The sequence below is a fragment of the Podarcis bocagei genome (assembly GCF_964188305.1).
Source record: "Podarcis bocagei genome assembly, chromosome: 16".
Taxonomy (NCBI): Eukaryota; Metazoa; Chordata; class Lepidosauria; order Squamata; family Lacertidae; genus Podarcis; species Podarcis bocagei.
The window spans coordinates 23841630-23862681 of record NC_138142.1 but is presented as its reverse complement, the minus strand read 5'-3'; the positions used below and the strand labels follow the sequence as shown (position 1 = coordinate 23862681).

The 21052-nt window shown below is 47.3% G+C and overlaps 1 protein-coding gene across 2 annotated transcripts; it reads right to left on the bottom strand.

The window, feature by feature from the left end:
* Positions 1–9615: 9615 nt before the first annotated feature.
* LOC308576129 (peripheral-type benzodiazepine receptor-associated protein 1-like) lies at positions 9616–16511 on the bottom strand. 2 transcript variants are annotated; one of them, XM_081175249.1, is made up of 2 exons: positions 10967–16511; positions 9616–9767 (listed from the first exon to the last, which is right to left on the bottom strand). In XM_081175249.1, exon 1 carries the CDS (start codon positions 16494–16496, stop codon positions 10971–10973), a length of 5526 nt encoding a protein of 1841 aa, XP_081031375.1. In that variant the 5' UTR covers positions 16497–16511; the 3' UTR covers positions 9616–9767; positions 10967–10970. The 2 variants fall into 2 exon arrangements, with proteins under 2 accessions (XP_081031375.1, XP_081031376.1); XM_081175250.1 differs by having other exon boundaries at positions 11093–16511.
* Positions 16512–21052: the final 4541 nt, after the last annotated feature.

The following is a 21052-nucleotide window of genomic DNA, read 5'->3' as shown; positions in this document are numbered from 1 at the left end:
CGGTGGACTTTCTGAATAAGGATTCATTCCTTGTTTGCCCTAGGAAGGCAGCAGTAGCCAACATGGTGCCCTCCAGATATTCTGGATGCTAGATACCATCAGCACAAGCCAGTAAGTCTGGGATCTTAAACCTGGAGCCTTCCCAATGTTGTTTGGACTACAGCTCCCATCATCCTTGACCACGGATAGTGATGGTTGGGGCTGATGGCAGCACGAGTTCAGTAAATGGCTAGAGCAGTGTCTTCTTCAACTTTAGGTCCCCAGATGTAGGTGGACTACAATACCCATCATCCACAGCCAGCTTAGCCTAACAATCAAGGATTCTATGTGTTGTAGTCCACACACATTTGGGGACCTAAGGTTAAAAGAACAGCGTTCTCGAGCAGGGTTTCCCAAACTTGGGTCTCCAGCTGTTTTTGGACTACAATCCTCATCATCCCTGACACTTGGTCCTGCTAGCTAGGGATGATGGGAGTTGTAGTCTGACAACAGTTGGAGACCCAAGTTTGGGGAACGCTGTTCTAGAGGGTCACAGATTTCCAGGCATGCAAGATGTTTCAATTGCAAGGGCTACACGAGAGAGCGCTGCTTCAGCGTTAAGCATTTAGGAACCCTGAAAAGATACTGGGCTTCTGTTTCAAGAGAATGATGTGCAAGTTCTGTTAACGTACAATGGAATGTCAAGCCACTCTGAAAGAAGTTGCTGGATTGCTCCATTGGTCCAGGTCCGTGCGCAGAAAATAGATATAGCTGAAAGGCAACACAGGGCAATCTGCATTCATGGCAATGCATCCTTAACTATACAACCTTCTAATATTGCAGGATTATTGCAAAATTTTAGGAGGGCGTATAATCTTAGAACAGTGTGTGGCTGTGGCTATCGCAAAGGGATCCTGCACTTCTGAAACTGCCACAACACTAAAGTAAAAGGTCAAGGTCAAGGACCCCTGGACGGTTAAGTGCAGTCAAAGGCAGCTATGGGGTTGTGGCACTCATCTCACTTTCAGGCCAAGAGAGCCGACATTTGTCCACAGACAGTTTTCCAGGTCATGTGGCCAGCATGACTTAAGTGCTACTGGCACACGGAGGACCGTGACAAGTGCCAGAGCGCACGGAAACACCATTTATCTTCCTGCCGCAGCTGTACCTATTTATCTACTTGCACATGGGTGCTTTCAAACTGCTAGGTTGGCAGGAGCTGGGACCGAGCAACGGGAGCTTACCCCGTCGCGAGGATTTGAACAACCAAACCAATCAGGAAGCCCAAGAAGCTCAGTGGTTTAGACCACAGCGCCACCCGCGTCCTTTGCCACAACACTACTGAGAGTGAGTTACACCAGTGTAATTTACCCTGACGTAAATTATTCCAGCTTTTTGTAGTTTGAATGGCTCTATTAGTTGCAGGGGGAAAAGTGAATAAAAAGTAAAAAGGTAAAGGATCCCGGACGGTTAAGTCCAGTCATAGGCTGAGGTTGCAGCACTCATTTCGCTTTCAAGCCGAGGGAGCCAGCGTTTGTACACAGATAGCTTTTCGGGTCATGTGGCTAGCATGACTAAACCGCATCTGGTGCAACGGAACACTGTGACGGAAACCAGCGCGCACAGAAATGCCGTTTCTTCCCACCGCAGTGGTACCTATTTATCTACTTGCACCGGTATGCTTTCAAACTGCTAGGTTGGCAGAAGCTGGGACAGAGCAACGGGAGTTCACCCCGTCACAGGGATTCAAACCGCCGACCACTTGATCGGCAAGCCCAAGAGGCTCAGTGGTTTAGACCACAGCACCAATTACCGTACTTCCCCTCAGTGAATAGCAATGATGTGGCAGAGGTGAGTGGCAGAGGTATCTTAAAGCCTTCTCTCATAATACTAGAACTCTGGGCCGTCCCAGGAAGCTGAATTGCTGGAAGCTACTTTTGTGACTGCAGAAGAAATGATCTTTCGCTCTCAAAGAGAGGACTGGAAGATGCTCCGGGAAGTTGCTACGCTGCCCTGTTTTCTTGCCCTCTGACCCACCAAGGTGAGAGTCATCTGGCAGCCACTTAATCAAATGGAGATGTTGATTTTTCTGTTAACCCAGCTGGGACGACATCTTCTGCAGGCCGTCATCGTGCCAGATAACAAATGGCTTTCCAGAATCCCATTATTCTCCCACTGGCAGGATCTGCTCCAGGAAAGGGAGATGGGAATGGATGTGTCATTTTGGGACAAAAGGGGATGTCAATCCCGGTTATCGCTGCTCTGGAGAACTGAGCAGCTGTGAGTTTATTATGCAAAAACTCCAAACGTGGTATCGGATGGATTTCTGGTCACACAGATTTCCCCACCTTAGTTTGTTTATAATATTTATATACTGCTCTTCAACAATAAAGGTTATGTCCCATATTAGACCTATTCAGAGTAGACTCATTGATTATATTTTATTTTATTTTAGATGAGTCTCTCTCTCCTGGCACACCTTCCCTGTTAAAGTGTGGTGCTCCCCACTTTACACGACTTTACTGTATTTTTTGTTCTATAAGACGCACCAGACCATAAGACGCACCCAGTTTTTGGAGGAGGAAAACAAGAAAAAAAAATATTCTGAATCCCAGAAGCCAGAACAGCAAGAGGGATCGCTGCGCAATGAAAGCAGTGATCCCTCTTGCTGTTCTGGCTTCTGGGACAGCTGCGCAGCCTACATGCGCTGCATAAGACACACACACATTTCCCCTTACTTTTTAGGAGGGAAAAAGTGAGTCTTATAGAGCAAAAAATACGGTACTTTATACACACTGGGGCCTGGAACATAACCCCCACATAAGTGGCAGGACACCTGTATCCCAAATGCTGCTTCCTTATGCTCTGCCTCCACAGATGGAAGCAGCAGTGCTTATGAACACTATAGGAGAGAGTTACTCTTGTATTCCAGTCCTGCTTGCAGGCTTTCTGTTGGGGCTTCTGGCTGGCTACTGTGACAGCAGAACTGACCCAGCAGTTTCTCCTTATGTTCTTATGTAACCTTTCCTCATAGGGGAGTCGCAACTGGGATCTCAGCTGAGACATCAGGGATTATCCCATTACCGGCTCTGGCAGTTAACAATGAAAACAACTGTGCATCCTTTTTTTGTGTGTGCAATTTATGCCAGGGATTTGAAATGAGAAGGTAAGCCACGAGAGCTACCAGGAAGACTGTAAAACATTTATAGGGAAGCCTCTGCGGTGCCCTGTTTTACCAAGTGAAAACGCAATGGAAATTAAATGTGAGTTGGGGATGTTATGAGGATGAATGTCTCCATTGATTAAATGAGCCGCTGATAGACAGGGAGCAGCAGCTTGGCTGCCGAGTTTTCCGTCGCACATTATTCATGCGGTATTTAAGTAGCAAGTGATGGACGTGCCAGAATTTCCTCCTAATTGTTGGCACGAGGAATGGGATTCTGCTTGAATGGTCTGCTCACAAACTGCTGTGGTGGGGAAATGGCTTTATCCAAGGGTATATTCCAAAGGTTGGGGTTTATAGCATGTTGCTAAGTGTAGGGGGTTGGGGGAAGAAGGTAAGTGCAACTTACAGTATATCTCCCAAATACATAAAAATGTAAGGCTGTCGTCATGCTGCAGTTTGCATGGCCACCAGTAGGCGGACACTCCAATGTAAGAACTGAATGGGAGTCAGGCAGATGAGCGAGTGAGCAAGCAGCGTGGGCGGCAGACGGCAAGCTTGCCAAACCACTCTCCAAAGTATCTCCCATGCTCCTTTTAAGGGGGTTGGAGTCAGCTGTGAGGGGATAGGCAATGGGTGTGTGAACGAGGCATAAAGGGAGGGGTGTTTGGTCAGGTGTAAAAAGAAGACTGGGTGTCCAGTTGTGGGGCAAATGGGTCAGCAAAGGGGTTTTCAAGCGGAGCATGGGGGGGCAGCAACCCCCTTTAGTATATTACAGGAGTGCTTTCCAATACAGGTATGTAGATCCAGAGGTCTCAGTGAGTTTCAGCTCAGCAGAACCCAGAAGATGTTTTAAATCTGTCATTCAGTTCTGTTCCCATTTCTGTTTATAGTTGATTAGATCTGAATCATTGACGTTTAGCTCCTGCATGCTAAGTGGATGAGTCCGACAACAAGACGCTGGAGGCAAGCAGATGTGAAGCCACATAACGGAAGGCATGAGATGTTTCCTGTGAACATCTAATGCAGGCATAGGCAAACTCCAGCCCTCCAGATGTTCGGGACTACAATTCCCATCATCCCTGACCACTGGTCCTGTTAGCTAGGGATGGTGGGAATTGTAGTCCCAAACATCTGGAGGGCCGAGTTTGCCTATGCTTGGTCTAATGCAGCCTTCTCCAGCCTAGTGGCCAGCAGATGTTTTGGCTGATAATCTCCATCATCCCTACTCACTGGCCATGCTAGCTGGGACTGGAAGGAATTGTAATTCTTTAGAGCCAAAGAATCTCGCTTTATAATCTGGATAGTTACAGAGCCCATATGGGGCTCCTGAAGCCATCCAGATGTTGGACTGCATTTCCCATCATCCCTGACCACTGGCCACGCTGGCTGATGGGAAATGTAGTCCAGTGGCATCAGGAGAGCTTCAGTTTCGCCATCCTTCTTAAGACACACTGGCAAAATAGGATGGATTTCAGGCACATTTCACGTCGTCATTAAGCTTGAAGCGCTGTTATAAAACTACCGGAGTTACGAATAAATTCCACATGTAATCCATCTGCAGCAGTGACAATAACGGTTAAGTTTCACACACCAACAATACAGGGTTGCCTGGCTCTGGTTTGCAAGGTACAACTTTTTGCATCCGTGGGTTCTAGTTGCATGTTCCCATTCTTTCCCCGAAAGAAGCCAGCTGCTGAATCACATTATTTAAGTGGTAAAGGACTTATTCTGGTTGCCAGAGAGAGGATCAACATAGCTGATAGCAAATAGGGTGAGGAACAAGATTCTACTTGTCTTGGTAGGCAGCACTGCCGATGTAGGGGCATGTCACAACATTAAAACACAATTTTAAAAACTGTTTAAAAAGACTTTCAATCACAAACATGAGGTGTCCTAAGAACATACAAGTTACCGGTAAATGTCCAAAGCCAGGGCAAAGAGGCGAGTCTTCAGCCTTTTTCAGAAGCAGTACAATGAAGGTGCAGGGTGCACTTCTGTGGGGAGGGAGTTTCACAACTTAGGGGCCACCACAGAGAAGACCCTCTCCCAGGGTGCCACCCCTTAAGCCAGGGGTCAGCAATCTTTTTCAGTAGGGGGCCAGTCCACTCTCCCTCAGACCTTGTGGGGGGCCGGACTATATTTTTGAGGGGGGGGGATGAACGAATTCCTATGCCCCACAAATAATCCAGAGATGCATTTTAAATAAAAGGACACATTCCACTCATGTAAAAACACGCCGATTCCCGGGCTGTCCGTGGGCCGGATTTAGAAGGCGACTGGGCCTTAGTTTGCCTACCCATGCCTTAACCTCTGAGGCTGGAAGAACTAACTAGATGGAATCCTCTGCCAATCTTACCGCCTGAGAGTGTCTCTAGGGAAGGATGCAGTCTTTCATATACTTGGGGCCTGAGTTGTTTTGGCCTTTAAACACCAACATGTCTAAATCCCTGGGAATCTGTGGCCAAAGGACTATTGCTTTCTCCACACAGGTACAGCTAGGAAAAGCAGATCTCTGGAATCCACACCTTTAAGACGGTTTGCACCCCTCTGCTGCAATCCCACCATGACATATCGCTTTGGCCCAAATATAAGCCGCACTCGCAAATAAGCCGCACCTTTAAAATTTAAGGCTTATTTGTGGATGCGGCCCACTTCCCAGGACTACCTCCCCAAGCCAGCACCAAGGGAGGCATGGGAGAGGCAGGCGGGCTGCACGCCATAGCCCCACGCTCCTGGGCTGCTTCCTGGGGGGCGAGCTGCGCCGCTTTGCCAGAGGCCTCCCCCACTTCCCCCTTCCTTACAGTGGCTCAGGGGAGGCTTGGGAGACACGGTGAGGACGGGCGACATTGTCCCGCACCCCCGACAGCCCTTGTGGGTAGCTGTTTCAGCAGCGATACCGTAAGGTCACGAATATAAGCCACTTAAACTTTTCACAATCTTAATTTGGAAAAAAGTGTGGCTTATATTCAGACCAATACAGTACATTTCCCAGGACTTCAGACCAGGCTGGTGACTGGTCTGTTTCCCAGAACACTTAGAAAAAACATTTAGAAAACAGGAGCCACAATATTTTACACTGTTTCCTGAGTCTATATCCTGCTGAGCACAATTGTGTTTCCTATTAAACATTGTGAGCCCGTCTGTCTCTCTAGATGTCTTTCTGCACCAGCCATTCAAGGTGACCACTAAAATAACGAATCAATACAGTATAAAATGATGAAAAAGGAAGCTAAAAAGGCTGTATCACCATAAACAAAATGAGGATAAAGGCAGGCATTGACAGAAGCCAGAGATTTTATTAGCAGGGCTGCAAAGGGCAGGCCAATCTGCTGTTTTGGGAGGGCAGAAAATCTGAAACTTCTCCAAAGAGTGGAGAGGCCGCAGATAAAAATTGCACCTTTTAGTAGGTCATTTCAGCAGTCTCTGCAGGTGGCCTAATAAACACAGCAGGGGTGAATACGTCATCCTGGGGTGCTAAAAGCATGTCCTTATTTTCACCTGAGAAATGTTCTGAGAGTGTGGCAGAATACGCTTTTGCAGAAGGAAATGAATACAGAGGACAGCAGGTGGAGAAAAAAGTGCAAAAATGGCGGGGCCTTAGGTTGTGATCCTTGGTGAGATTTGACAGCTTTGCTATTTTCCTCTGTGAATGGGCAAAACTGGTGGTATGCTTACTATGGGTCAGTTGTTGTTTTTTAGTCGTTTAGTCGTGTCCGACACTTCGTGACCCCATGGACCAGAGCATGCCAGGCACTCCTGTCTTCCACTGCCTCCCGCAGTTTGGTCAGACTCATGTTAGTAGCTTCGAGAACACTGTCCAACCATCTCGTCCTCTGTCACCCCCTTCTCCTTGTGCCCTCCATCTTTCCCAGCATCAGGGTCTTTTCCAGGGAGTCTTCTCTTCTCATGAGGTGACCAAAGTACTGGAGCCTCAGCTTCATGATCTGTGCTTCCAGTGAGCACTCAGGGCTGGTTTCCTTAAGAATGGATAGGTTTGATCTTCTTGCAGTCCATGGGACTCTCAAGAGTTTCCTCTGGCACCATAATTCGAAAGCATCCATTCTGCCAACAAAGTTGTGTCATCTGCATCTCTGAGGTTGTTGATATTTCTTCCGGCAATCTTAATTCCGGTTTGGGATTCATCCAGTCCAGCCTTTCGCATGATCAGTTATTGGGGTGCAATTAAGCCTTACGGTCAGCAGGTGCCGCTATTGATGTGGCTTACAAACTGTTACGTGAGAGAGCCAGAAAGAGAAAACTGCACAGTCCAATAGAGAGGGGTGGAAAACACACAAGGCAGAACAATTTGTTCCAAAACATTTTGCTCTGCAATGGGGTCATCTATAAATTCTGGGATTTCCTGTTTTCTGAACAGCCAGCCTCAGACAGCAACCAGGGTCTCTTTCTCTCTCGCTCGCTTGTCTCAGACACCCTCCTTTATCCAAGAGCTGCATTTTGCTCTCAGAAATCAAACAAGCCACAAACTCCTGCCTCCTGCGGGCTTTTCAGGAGATCCTGTAACACAACACACCACACTCCTGCTTGTCTCAGCGCCAGGCTTTCATTTCCTCTAGGTTGTGTCATGAAATCATGGGATTTCTGTGGCTTTCCACAACTGCTGTGTGGAATAAATGTGAAAAAGAAGCAAAAAGGCTTGAATGTACATTTCTAGCGTCACTAGGAAGTTCAACGGGTCTAATGGGAGCTTGAAGTTGATTTCAGGCCAGTGTGCGAAAGGGCTAATCCCTTTTATATATTTTTATTTGTTTAATGTATTTAAATTCTGTCTTCTTCCCAAACTGGGATTCAAGGCAGCAGTGGCGTAGCGTGGGGGTGCAGGGGGGGCCGGCCGCACCGGGCGCAACATCTGGGGGGCACGCGCTCGCAGCTCTCTGCCCCTACCTGGCTCACTCAGGTTAGGGGGCGCAAATTACTTGCCTTGCCCCGGGTGCTGACAACCCACGCTACGCCACTGCAAGGCAGGTCCCAGCTTTTAAAATGCATCGTTATAAAACACACTGTGGTAAAAACAAACTAGATTTTAAAAAAGTTAAAATGAATTAAAAACCAGCAGTTAAAATGCAGTTTGCCCTGACAGCAGCCCAGTGGTCAGTCCAAAGGCTTGTGTGAGCAGGAATGTCTTAGCCTTCTGCTGAAAGGATAGCAAAGGGGGAGCCAGTCTAGCCTCTCTCGGGAGGTAATCCAACAATGGGTGAGCAGCCACAGAGAAGTTTTACCACCAATTGTGCCTCTGATGTCGATGGGAAGGTGCTCACCTGAGGATTTCAGCACCCAGGCAGGTTCATGTAGGGAGATACAATCTTGGAGGAATCTGGGCCCAAGCCACAGAGGGCTTTATCGATCATAACCAGCACTTTGAATTGAAACGGACCAGCAGCCAGTGAAGTGAAATGCTCCCTGTAACCAGCCACCACCAGCAATCTGGCTGCAGCGTTCTGGACCAGCTGAAGCTTCTGAACACTTTTCAAGGCACACCTATCTCTACCTCAACTGCCACTGAAAGGGTTCCCAGAAGACAGGGTGGCTACTGTTCACGATTGCCTGCAGTCTATACTCTGGGATGATTGTACTAGTACTTTCAACTGTTCTTGGACTCAGTGCTTTCCATATGTAAAACGGATGCATGTTTTCTATGATTTATCAGATACTGTATTTGCATGACTTGGTTCATCCCCCCCCCTTTTTAGGTATTTGTTCTTACATGCATAGGAGCCAAGTGATGGGTGACTCTGTCAATGGGTGACTCTGTTAATTCTGGCTTCTCATCTTCCCTATATTAAGTTTAGTTCTACCTATTTCCACATCAGTTTGCAATTCTTTTTCAAAAAGTCCTCATGAAAATTCATAAGCAATTTAGTGTGGATTTAACCTAATACACACATTTTTCCCCAATTACACACTTTGCAAGCAAAATTCCCTAGTATAATGCTATTTTTGTATATTGTTTCCATCAACATATGCATTTTATAACCATTTTACCCTAATACATACTTTTTTCTTTTGGTTATGATAAACATGACTTGGCTAGAGAGCTGCATTCCATAACTCAGGGAAGTATGGCTTTTGAATAAAGCTGCATTTTGGTTTGTAGAATTTGAAGTGCGAGCTAAGCAAATTCCCCTTTAATGGTGATCTGAAGGGAATTTCTTCTCTATTCCTTGAGCCAATCTTGACTGGAGTATAAATATTATAAATAAATAAACAGAGATCCTGCATTCTGATTATGCTGCTGTATTTAGATTGAAGAATGCTCATCTGTGGGAAGGCTGCTTTGCACTCATGGGATCTGCTGCTACAAGTTGAGCGTGATATATACACACACAAAAAAATTTTTATTTTTGTTCTTTAAATAAATCCATGTACTTTTTGCCACAGATACCACCTTTACAGCTCAATAAAGGGAAATACTTTTGCTGATTAAAGACAAAATGAAAATTCAATGGCGATGATTGTAAGGTACAAACTTTGCAAATACTTTAATAAATAAGGAGTTTTAGTATAAGAATAGGAAATGTATTCAAAGGTAGCTCCCAAATCCGTCGTCAATATGGCTTCGATCCGAATAGCAGCATCACTCTTTCCTCAATCCAGTAGCTATAGCCTAAATTACACAAAAGCACAATTAAGAACTTTGTAGAGTATCAGGCGTACAAGAGTAAAGTAAAAACATAAAATGGTTCTGCTACTTCAAACACATAAATGGAGAAGGAAAATACAAATAAGATGGAATGCAAAGCGAAGCAAATCCTAGAAGTAACTTTCATTGGTTGGCATCAACAATTGTTCTAAAATGAAGAGCTAGACTTAAGTATAAATCCATGCAAATGTCTCATTAATTTAATATATTGTCATTACTATTTCTAAAAGCTTCTGGGGCGCAAGGCCTTAAATCAAAGCTCTTAGGGTGGGTGATCAACATCACCAAGCACCAACAAACACCTACACTGAAAAGCTAGCATTAACTTGAAGAATAACAAGTCATTTTTCTTCAAACACATGTGCAAGTTGAACATTCCAATCTGAAGTTAGAAAGCTTGAACGCAAGAACAAAATGCTTTAGTATTAAAGTACGAGCAACTTTGCAACTGCATTCTGTATAGCAAGAGTTGGTTTTGGCTAGGAACATAGGGGCTATCTCACGCTGAACATTGTGGGTGCCCGCGATGAAGGGCTTCAACTTTGCTCATTGACTTTGTGGGGACCCAGTCCTACCTATCTGTAACTGGAACCTTTTTATTAAGTCTTTTCCCTATCTGTGTGCAAAAGTATAGCATTCTCTATTTTTAAAAAAGGTAGACCCCTGACAGTTAAGTCCAGTCGCAAACAACTCTGGGGTTATGATGCTCATCTCGCTTTACAGGCTGAAGGAGCCAGTGTTTGTCTGCAGTTTTTCCGCGTCATGTGGCCAGCATGACTAAGCCACCTCTGGCGAAACCAGAGCAGCGCACGAAAACGCCGTTTACCTTCCCGCCGGAGCGATACCTATTTATCTACTTGCACTTTTGGCAACTGCTAGGTTGGCAGGAGCTGGGACCGAGCAACGGAAGCTCACCCCGTCACAGGGATTTGAACCACCAACCTTCTGATCGGCAAGCCCAATAGGCTCATTGGTTTAGACCACAGCACCACCCTATTCTCCATTTTATATGGCAGCTAATTTTTCACCCACATTCAGCAAGACTTTTATTGGGTGCTTAGGATATTATAATCCCAAAGCCTTAGGTGGTAGGTGTTTAATTATCCTACTGCCAAGATTTGGGGTCAGATCTGTTGATTATTATGCTGTCTAGAGCCACTAACCTCCTCATAAGTTTTCATCTTTACTGTAACTTGACTTTAATAGATGTTCTTTCACTTCCTTACTCTCAATGTACATTTCAGATACCAAATTGCAGGGAATATACCCTTTCTTTCCTTCACATTCACCTCGGTAAAAGCCATCAGCATCTTGGTGACCAATCACTTTCAGAATCTGTCCCTCTTTAAAAGATAGCTCCTCCTCAGCTGCGTCAGAATTAGGTGACATAGTTATGGGATCGTAGTCAAAAAGTGCTACAAAAAGCCTTGTTGGGTCATCATTAACCCTTTCTCCTGAAACAAAGCTGCTCTGAGGGCCTGAATTAGGCACTGTTTGGTCAGTTCTGGGGCTCATGGTTATAATTTTATCTTTTGCTAGTTCTGCAAGGGACATTGGCGTCTCCTGTGGTTTAGGGTCTTCTTGTCCAGAAATGTTAATCCTATACAACTGGTTTTCCTCTTCCTCAATATCTGAAAGATCTGAAATATGGTTATGGTCACCAAGAGGAGTCTTCCAGCTTTTAGTTCTTGATATTTGCTCTTCCTTCATTTCCGCATCAGACACGCTCAAGTTGGAGAGTTCTTTGCATAACTGCTTAACATTCTTTCTGTGGTTCTTTTCAGAAAGATGACCTGGCTCTTCCTGAAGACAGAAGTTGCGCATTCCTGCACCTCTGCAATTGCCCTTCTCCAGTTCAAACTCTGTGGAAGAAACAGTGGTTGCACCCATAATGTCAATATGGCATTGAAAAGATGGATCTTTGGCCTTGGTATGTTGGGCCATTGTATACACCTTGATCTTGCTGTTTTCTGGCTGATTCTTACCTACAGTTGTTTTAGTCAGAGGATGAACTTCTGAAATTTCTCTTCCAGTGTCTCCAGAAAATACGGGCAGTGCGGAGCTGGCTGGTCCTTCGTACTTTGACGTAGGAAAAACATGTTCTGAGGAGTGCTTTCTAACAGACGTGTGTAGAATAGAATCACCCTTGTCTTTATTTCTTGTATCGTGTGAAGTTGTCAGTGCAGAAGAGGTCATATGATTCTGAGAAACATTTACTGGCACAGAAACTGCTTCTTCTTTGTAATCAGACATGAAGTGAATGGTGAAATCGGTGTCTGCACCAGCCAGGCACATGTGGGAGAAGACAGATGAGGACATACTGGTTGTGGCAGAGATGTGCCCATCTTCAAACTCTAAGAATTCTTTGAAAGTCATCTCAGAGGCTTGACTGGGGGAAAAGAACTTTGACATTAAAGAATTAGGAATTTCCAAATGAGCAGATGGAATTAAAGCTGGCACAGAATCCTCAGATTCCCCAAAGGGGGACACAGTTCTCACAGAGACCTTCCAAGACCCTTGGAACATATTTAGCTGAGACATTGCTAATGATATACTTCCAGCTGTCGGTGATGCAACTTCTGTGACTTTCTGCCCATTGATATAAATTGCATAGCCAGTGACTTTTACTCCATTGGATGATCCTGCTGCATCAATTGTTACTGGCAACCAGCTAATAATTAGGAACTCTGCAGAAGAACTAGGTTGTACTTGGACATCGAGGGGAGCATGAGGTGGTCCTGCTGGTGGAGTAGTGAACATAATTGCTGCTGATTTCTGCTCCAGATCCCCTTGAGGAAACATCAACACTTCTTTAGGAGGCAGTGTTTCCACTTTTACAGTGTACTGAGTGCTGGGGCTAAGATTCTGGAAAGTATACCAGTATACCCCTTCCTTTGTGACATCATACTCCATCTCATTAAGGTACACTGCATGAGTGTAGTTACTGTTGCTTGGCAACCAAGTAATTTTTGCTGACGTTGCAGTGATGCTCCAAAGCTCCAGGAGTGCCGGTGCAATATGGAAACTGTTTCCTACAAGGAAAGTGCATTGCATCTTATCGGAATTTCCTTTGTCTGTCACACTTTGAACTGAGATGCGATAAGAACGCAGCTCTAAATCTAGGTTCTCAATTACTGCTTTCATCTGACTGCCATACTTCACACTGTGACATAGATCTGTATTGACATAAATGTTATAGCTGTACACTTTGCCCTGGCTATCTAGCATGTGTGGTGGGTCCCAGCCTATAAGGATGGACCTAGCAAACTGTTTGATAAGAGTCAGGTTCTGGGGACAAAGCACTGCTGCCTGGTCATCACACAGCTCCCCTCCCAGTCTGTTAGACAGCAGATTAACACACATGTCTTCATCAAGGCTGTCACTTTTGTCTTCACTACTAGCGCTTTGGAAGGGGAAACTTGTTTCACGGTATGAATGATAAGAAACATCATTTGGCTCTGAAGGGGCAAAACTTATTAGATCATTACCTGAAACTTCTTCAACTAAGTTTGAGGGGATCAGTCCCCTCCTACCATCCATCAATTCCCCTTCATAGAAACCATCCTCATCCATTTCTCCATAAATATAAACATATTCCCCAGCTGTCAGCGGAAGTTCTGCTTCAGGGTTCTTATTAGGGCCGTGAAAAGGGTCATAGCTATACCGTGCCAAAAAGACAGAAAGTTTTGAAGGACCTTGATTTTCTAGCTGTTGGCTTATAGAAACTTTATCTGTCTCTAGGTCTTCTGTTTCACCTGCTGTATCTTCTTCGGGATTTAGGCAAGATTTAGAGCTGTTTTGTATGGATTCGGATGCAGATGAGTTTGACTGGGATTCTAATGCTTTAGGTTTTTTGGGCAAGCCCGAAGAACTCACAGATGCAGAGTCTTCATCACTGATGCTTTTATTACAATGGTGACTGTGGCCAGTACATTGTTCCCATTTTCCTGGGCAAATTACTGCTTGGGAATTGCAAGTTGCATGGGATAATTCTGATTCTAAGAGCCCAGATGTCTTAACTTGCTCAAGTTCTTCAGTCAGGAGATTAAAGTGTTTGGTCTGACTGTGATACTGGTTTTCCAGCTCTTTCACTTGAGCTTCAAGCAGCTGTACTGCCTCCTCATGCTCTCTTTTTATCTCTGTCTGCATCTGATGCAGTTGTTGTATTTCTCCCTCTTTCTTTTGCAGCACCAGTAAAGTTTTCTCATGTTCAGATTCCAACTGTTGCCATCCTTCTGCAGTCTCTTTCATGTTCTTAATGACTTGCTCCAAACTCTCCACTTTAATTTCCAGTCCGTTAGTCAATTGCACGGCAGAATTGTAGTCATCAGTTGCCTGCATGAGCTTCACTTTTATCTCGGTATTTTCGCTCTGGATCTTTTCCATCTGTTTGTTCTTCTCATGTAGCTGAGAGTTCTCCTCTGCAACCTTTGCCTTTTCACTCAATGCTGCATTGATCTGCAGTTCTAAATAATCACATCTCTTTTGTTTCGCCTCCACTTCACATTGAAGGTTTTTACACTCCTGAGCTTTTTCAGCCAGCTCCCTTTTCAAAGTCTGCAAGGAATGCTCAGCATCCGAACCCAATGTTAAAGTGCTGCTTTCATCATTCTTAGCACTGTTCTCCAAAGCTGCTGCTTCTGATTGAACATCTTTCACCAATGTGTCCAATGTTTCTGGCATCTCCTTTGGCAAAGGCAAGCCCTTTAAGCATGCGCCCACAGCTGATGTTTCTGGGATGATAACTGGTGAAGAAGGAACACTGGAGGCCATCTTGGAGAGCTGAAAAGATTCCCTGATGTTCCTGAGCATGATCTGTCTTTGCAGCCTCAGCACTTCTCTCTGAGACTCTCGCAGCAAGCGATCAAACTCACAGATGTTGAGAAAACAGGCATTCTCTGTGCCTGAAGACAGTTTGGCCTGCAGCTCCCAGCACTCCTTCTGCAAGGCTTCCAGCTGCTGGTCCTTTGCCAGCAGAACATTGGCTTGTTCGCTCAGGTCCTTCACCCGCTGCCGAGCAAAGCTGCTCTTGTACAGGTCTGAGTCGGGGCAAGCCAAGGCTAAGGGGATTGGGGTGCCGCCAACCATGAGGCCGGATTCCTGGAGCTTCTTGGCCCGCTCTTCCAGGCGCTTGGCGATGGCCGCCAGCTCCATGTTCTTCCTCTTCAGCCGCTTCACTTTGTCCTGCATCTCCGGGAAGCTGCTCTTCCTCAGTAGGGCGTTCTCCTCCTTCAGGTGGGTGCACCGCTGTTCGAGGGCCCCCAGGGCATCCAAGAGGTCTGTGTTCTGCTTCACCAGCTGGTCGTAGCCGCCTCCCGACAGCCAGTCTTGCTGCTGGCTTTGCAGGCCTGTTGGAGGCGGTGCGCCTTCTCCCGCAGACCCTGAGCCACACGTTTTCCCTTCCGGGGGTGCATCCGCAGACCCCTCTTCCTTGGCCCCTTCCTCCGGAGTGGCCTTATCTTTCCCCAAGGAAGCAGCAGTGGCCGCAGCCTTCTGGGCCTCCGGCTGTGGGGCGCAGCCTCCACCCGCTTGGCCGCCTCCTTCCAGCAGAGCATGGTGGGGGTGAGGCTCGCATCGGCTCAGGTTGCTGTGCAGGGAGCGGGACTTGGAGGCTGTCCCGCTGTCGGGGGCGCAGGAGGCGACCACGAGGCTCTCCAAGGAGCGGGGCCTGCTCTTGCGGCTGGGCAGTGTCGTAGGCGGCGGCCTGACTTTGTGCGAGGACGCCAGCGAGGAATGCTCTCCCTCGAAGCGCTCCAGGATATACTTGAGGAAGAGGCTCCTCTCCAGCTCCAGCTCGGCCTTGAGGTGGCGGATGCGCGCGGCCTGGTCGCCGTCGACCTCCCAGCGGAGCTTGCCCAGCACTTCTTGCAGCTTGGCGCGGCACTCGCCGTTCAGACCCGCGCTGCTTCCACCTCCTCCGCCAGCTCGGCTGCTTCGGCTGACCAGCTCCTCGGCCAGCTGGCGCTGCAAGTCCCGGGCCTGTCGCATGGCGGCGTCTCGCTCCCGCTGCAGCAGCTCCTGGGCCTCTCGCAGCTCCGCCTCCTTCCAGCGCAGCAGCTGCCGGATCTCGGTCTCGCGCTGCCGGGCGCCGGCCTCGCGCAGCTGGTGCAGCTCGCGCGCCCGCTGCTGCTCCCACTTGGAGCGGAGCTGGTCGGCCAGCAGCTGCCGCTCGCGCTCGGCCGCCTCGCGCAGCTCGCGCGACTCCAGCGCGAAGCGGCGCCGGCACTCCTGAGAGCGAAGCCGCTCCGCCTCCAGCTCCGCCCGAAGCGACTCCAGCTCTCGGCGGTGGTCCTCGTGGAAGGCGGGCGGAGGCCCCGCAGGAGGAGGAGGAAAGGGCGGGGGAGGGGGAGGAGGACCGAGAGGCGCCCCGCTGGAGACGCCGCCGCCGCTGCCCAGGGCGGCAGGAGGAGCGCCGCCGAGGGCTTGGGACGCGGCCTTGCGCGGGGAATGGCGCGCAGGCAGAGCGGGGCCTCCGCCGCCCCCTGAGGGGCTGTCTTTAGTCATGGCGCGACCAAGGCCGGCAGGTGCGGCCCGCCGTGTGAGGCGAAGGCGCGTGAGGGGAAGTTCAAACCGTCGCCAACCGCCGCGCGTGGAACGTTCGAGGCGACTCCCCCTCTCCCGCCCCCTCGTTCGCGCGGGCGCGCTATTGTCCCCGGCCCTGCCCGCGCGGTGAGTTCCACAGGCTTTCCCCATGCAGCCCAGGAAGAAGCGTCCTCTTAGGCCCCTGGGTGCGATGGGAAGTTGTTGGCATCCCTAGGAGCCAAGGTCCCTTTTTGGGGGGCCCCGAGAAAACACTTGAGGGGGGCTGCCCTCCCTCCCAGCTGATGGGCACTGCCATTCAAATGGCGTATGTGCACCGTGCCGCGTGATGGATTCAAGCTGGCATTGCCTGTTGCCACCCGGCTGCCTCGAGAGACAATGGAGTGCACCACTGGGGGTGAAGTCAAAACCGTTGCAACGCCTAGCCTGGGCAGTGTGAATGAGGGTCCTGGGCTGCCCAGACGACAAGAGCCTCCTCTCGTTCATTGAGATCCAAAAGAAAGCAGAGCAATACATTTGGCATTGATGTGGCTGCAGGAATCATGTGAAAGAAGCATACAAGGCACCATCCAACCATCTTAGGGACTACGCTCCGGATTTACTCCTTAGCCTTTTCTTCTCCCTAAGATATCCCACAAAGCAGAGGGAACCACTTGGCAGAATAAGGCCAGCCTAGAACTGGGCAAGGAAGCAGTAAGTCTCCTGAACCAAGTAGGCAGTGGAGTTCTAAGGAGGCAGGGATTGCATGTCAGGAAGGTGCGTTGTCATGTAGTTTCCCTTATAGCTGCCAGGTGCTTGACTCACCTGTAAATTCTCCACATATCTCCCTCTCTGGTATGTGTTCATTTATAGAAGCATATGTATCTTGTAGACACTTGACCCAATAAGAGCCCCAGAGGAAAAACTAGGACAATAAATCAATGTACAGTCATACCTTGGTTGTCGAACGCCTTGGTACTCATATGTTTTGGCTCCCGAATGATTGAAACCAGGAATTGGAGCTGGTTTTCGAACTTTTTTTGGAAGTCGAATGTCTGATGTGGCTTCCATGGGCCTTTGCAATTGGAAGCCAATCGGAAGCTGCGCCTTGGTTTCCAAACGTTTCAGAAGTCGATTGTACCTCCGGAACGCATTCTGTTCGTAAACTAAGGTATGACTGTAGTGATATTAATATCAATTATATATCAATATAACGGGAGTACTACTTCTCGAAGCACATAGTTAAACTATGGAACTTGCTGCCATGGAAAACAGTGCTGACCAACTTATATGGCTTTAAAGAGTGGACAAATTTTTGGAGCAGAGGGATATCAATGGTTACTATCCACAATGGCTAAGCTCTGCTTCCACAGCTGGAAACAGTTATGCTTCTGAATACAAGTTCCTGGAAGTCACAAGAAAAGAGGGGTCTCCTGTGCTGGCATCTTGTTTGAGAGTTTCCCACAGGCCTCTGGTTGGCCAATGTGAGAACAGGATGCTAGACAAGATGGGCCACTGGCCTGACCCAGCAAGCCCTCCTTACGTTCTTAATGAAACAGTAACAACAAAGAGCGTTCATAGAACCAGTAAACCACAGCACACCAAGTCCATTCACTACAAATGTAAGAGCCATAAAAAGGAGGAGGCAGCATTCAGGTACCCTGGTCCCAAACTGTTCAGGTCCTTGTAGGTAGCAACCAGCACTTTGAATCCCACTTAGCCACCCAAGCCAACCCGTTCACAAGTAGTTTACTTTGCACACAAGTGGAATGTATTGGGCCGATGATCCAGCACCCTGTGCCAAATCTACATATGGTGATTGATTGTATCTCCAGCAGTGGCAGCAGAAGCATCTAGGGAGGTATCTGAAGAACTCTTCCCCTACTCAAGATAGGCACTATCACATGCCTAGATACCTGTGTTGTTAGCTGAACTGCTTTGAGGGTGGCTATTGTTGAAAAAACAGCATACAAACAAATAAATGAATAAAAATGGACTGATTCCAGCCATTGTTTGTCCCATCAGCCAGTACCCTAACATTGCATGATCCTAGCATTCCATGTGATGGGATGCACATGTAACATGTACCTGTTTATCAGGCCTTTTACATGCACACACACCTTTTTAATTCCTCTTCTTCCACCCCCACCAGTTGGCCAGGTCTGAAAAGCCTGTCTAGTAACTACAAAATGAGAGATGGGTGGTCTCCACCAGGACACTCACACTGACGTGGAAAACCCACCACCACCAACCCACATGCTCATGCCACACTCTTCTTTAAATATTTTTGTTTTCATTGTATTTAACCAGATGTATATACAACTTAATAAGCAAACAACAACAACCCTAAGCTGTTTCTATGAAACAGTAGAAAATGCTATGTTAAAGAATACAAATAAAATCAAACTTTTAAAAAGCAGGCATAATAATATTTATCAAAATATGAATAAAAACCAGATGTACATAATAAATTACAAATGAAAATTTAATGTCTGGGTAGGCTTGCCTAAGCAATCCCATGTTTCATATGTGTTTCATATTCTCTGCCTTAATACTCATTGAAAGAGAGGCAACTGCAAAGAAAGGGACACACTGTAGAGCCTTCATCTGACCTACAGCTTCATTTGCCCCTTCCCCTTCCACCACCTGATAGCCTCATGTTGATTGGCATGGCTTGGGGAAAACTATATGAGCCCCTCTGAGTCGCTTGGGATTTCCCTAGTTAATAGCTGGATAAATAAGTGCAAGTCCAGCTGTGAGCAGATGTGTTTAATTATTTCCTTCCATGCCCCCAACAAATCAGTCCAAAAGGTTGCAAATGGTGAAGCGTCTTAAGAACTTTCAGCCATCTTTTAGATAACATGCCAAGGCCTGAACTTGGCGTGAAGACCAATGCATGGTTCTCAAAGGGTGTGGCAGGAAGATTCAAGGACAAAGAAACATTTAAGCAATTCAGTGTAGTGTAGTATAGTATAGTATAATTTTTATTTATTTTCAGAATATTGATAGAGATCTTCAGAATCGAGCACCGCTAGAAGTTATTTTTGTTTTTCAATGTATCAATATATTTTTTCCCAACTTATCAGTAAAAAAAAGTTGGTGTGGCATTAGCAATTTTTTTATTCTGAGAAAGTGGCCTGGAGGAAAAAGGTTTGAGAACCATTGCCCTAATGGGTGGTGGCAGGGGAGATGGTTGGCTTTTGATGTCTTCCTACGTCAAGTGCCGGGAAAGGGAACCTCTGCCTTTCTCTTTCCTGCAGGGAGCCTTGGACCCAGCAAGAGTGACTGGCGGCATGTGGGTAGGAGAGCATCCTGCCAAAAATGTACCTTCTGCTCCTTCGTCTCCCTGTTCTTTAAGACTATTAAGTTATCTGGGGGGAAAGCTAGGAAGCTTTTTTCTTTTCCTTTCTTAAAAGTCCCAAAGGGAAGCGTTTTGGCCTCCTTTGAACCGAGAGTTGCTGTTTAAATAGAATTATAACTGTATGTCTGCACAGAGGAGAAGGTGCTCTGCAGGGCAAGTCCATTTGCCAGAGCTTTGATAAAATATATATGTATAATTGATGCAGCTGTTCGGTTAATCACACCCTGTACTTAAGACCGATTAAAGCCCATCACATTAATTTAATTGAAAGGGGGGGTGACTCTGGGAATTGTACTAGATTTCCCCCATTAAATTAAAATTACTGCCCTCGATTAGATGTCCTAGGTGTCCATTGTTGTTAGCAGATAATGGAATTATTATGCAAATTGGTATCTGCCCTTAATTGATCTGGTCACTGATGCCTTCCTAGTTCCTCCCGGTCTCACACATTCCTTTTCTCCTAAGCTTAATTGTAATTACATTCCCACCCCACCCCTAGGCTGATTGATGTAGGCAGGAACCCAAAAAGAGACTTTGACACACCCAACAGCTTCTATCTATTGCTAGGATTTCTGATTCCTTTCCCCTTTGAACAGCAGGACCTCCTGCCACCCCTGCAGACTGGCACATATGCGGAGGGCTTCTGGGGTGGGGGGCTGTGGCTATAGCTTTTGACATGCCATTGATGCAATAATAGTGCACTAGTGTTAGATTTATACCGTCCACACATCATGCGGAATTGTAAAATGTTCAGAAATGGGCAACCAAAATGATCAGGCGAGTGGAGCAACTCCCCTGTGAGGAAAGGTTGCAGTGTGGAACTCGCTTCCACAAGAGGCAGCGATGGCCACCAACTTGAAAGCCTTTAAAAGAGGATTAGACAAATTCATGGGTGACAAGACTATGAATGGCACTTAGCCACAGTAGCTCGGTGCTGCTATTGGAGTGGCTTTTACTCCTGTTGAATGGGTTTTAAATGTTGGTGCAGCCACGCTTCTGAATACCAGTTGCTGGCATAGGCGCCGACTCCATGGGGCCTGAGGGGCCCGAGCCCCCTCAAAAAATCGTTTGGGGGGGCTCTGCCCCCCCAATAATCTCGGGCGCCCCTCCAGCAGAGCGCCACCGCCGCCCCTCCCCCAGCCCAAAATGCACAGGGTCGGGCTGCATGCCTCCTGCCCTCCCTCCCGAGCAAAAGCTCCACCCAATTTCCTTCGGAGCTGATTAATAGGCGCAGCATGCTCTCCCCTATTCGCTCACGAGGAGGCGGCGCCACTTTATCTGCATATTCATGAGCTTATTTATTATTCATGAGCTTTCGCGGGCTCCCCCAATATTTTTTATAAGTCGGCGCCCCTGGGCTGGTAACCGC

Bases quoted from the DNA above. Each gene is read 5' to 3' on its own strand.
- LOC308576129 (XM_081175249.1), bottom strand. From the start codon at position 16,496: ATGGGGAAAGCCTGTGGAACTCACCGCGCGGGCAGGGCCGGGGACAAT.